This window comes from Stegastes partitus, unplaced genomic scaffold (assembly GCF_000690725.1).
Source record: "Stegastes partitus isolate 25-593 unplaced genomic scaffold, Stegastes_partitus-1.0.2 Scaffold540, whole genome shotgun sequence".
Lineage (NCBI taxonomy): Eukaryota > Metazoa > Chordata > Actinopteri > Pomacentridae > Stegastes > Stegastes partitus.
The window spans coordinates 88,471-89,316 of record NW_007578271.1 but is presented as its reverse complement, the minus strand read 5'-3'; the positions used below and the strand labels follow the sequence as shown (position 1 = coordinate 89,316).

The window sequence follows — 846 nt, the reverse complement described above, 5'->3', positions numbered from 1 at the left end:
TTCTCCTCTGGCTGCAGTCCACCTGAAGCTCTTTAGATGTTTCTGTTTTATTTTAAGAGGATTCTCTGATGAGACGTGGAATGACCTGATTCTGATGAAACATCAGAGTTTTCATCTTGCTTCGTTTTTCTTTCTGGTGGAGCTTCGTGACTCAGATGATGCATTCAAAGACCAACGAAGGGGAAAAAATCTGATGGTTCTTTGTATTTTTACAGTTTCTACCTGATCAAATGCATCATTTTGGAGATGTTGAGAAGAAGACCTTCCTTCTAAAGTGGCCCAACTACAGATTATTGGTGGATGTTCTCCTGCAGTTAGAAGGAATCAGATTGATGAGTTCGTGTTCGTCGAGTCGCTGATCGTTCTGCTTTATTTCACATTACTGTGTCTCTGTGGAAGGAAGAGCTTCAGCTCCACCAGGATGAAACTACATCAGAGGAAGAACCTTCAGCTCTTCCATCAGACGTCCACCAACCTGCATCAGAGACCTCCATCCAGGAGACTCGCTCTGCTTCTTTAACTTCAACTTTTCATTCTTTTACTTTTATTTTTCTACTCTGAGGATCGTTGAGCTGCAGCGTGAGGTTATGGGTTCTGTTCGTCAAGCAGGTGGTTCAGAAGGAAAACAGGAAATGTACCTGTCCACAGGTAAACAGGTAAACAGGTAAACAGGTAAACAGGTAATCTACCCCAGACCCATCCTGACCAATCACACTAACTGATGGTGTTTGCTGTGTTGTGGACTCACTCCTCCGTAGGACAGCGTCAGCTGGCTGAGGAACTCCGACACCAGAGCCATGATGGATTCACCTGCAGCACAAAGTCGGTTCATCAGTTCATCAGATC

General features: G+C 44.4%; 1 protein-coding gene across 1 annotated transcript in view; it reads right to left on the bottom strand.

Annotated features, from left to right (window-relative positions):
• LOC103361870 (annexin A2-B-like) overlaps positions 1-846 on the bottom strand; it is a 12,488-nt gene that overhangs the window by 8,666 nt on the left and 2,976 nt on the right. Inside the window, exon 2 of the mRNA XM_008288077.1 lies at positions 749-810. Within this exon, the coding sequence (XP_008286299.1) occupies positions 749-799 (51 nt within the window). The 5' untranslated portion in view covers positions 800-810. The remainder of the gene's footprint in view (positions 1-748; positions 811-846) is intronic.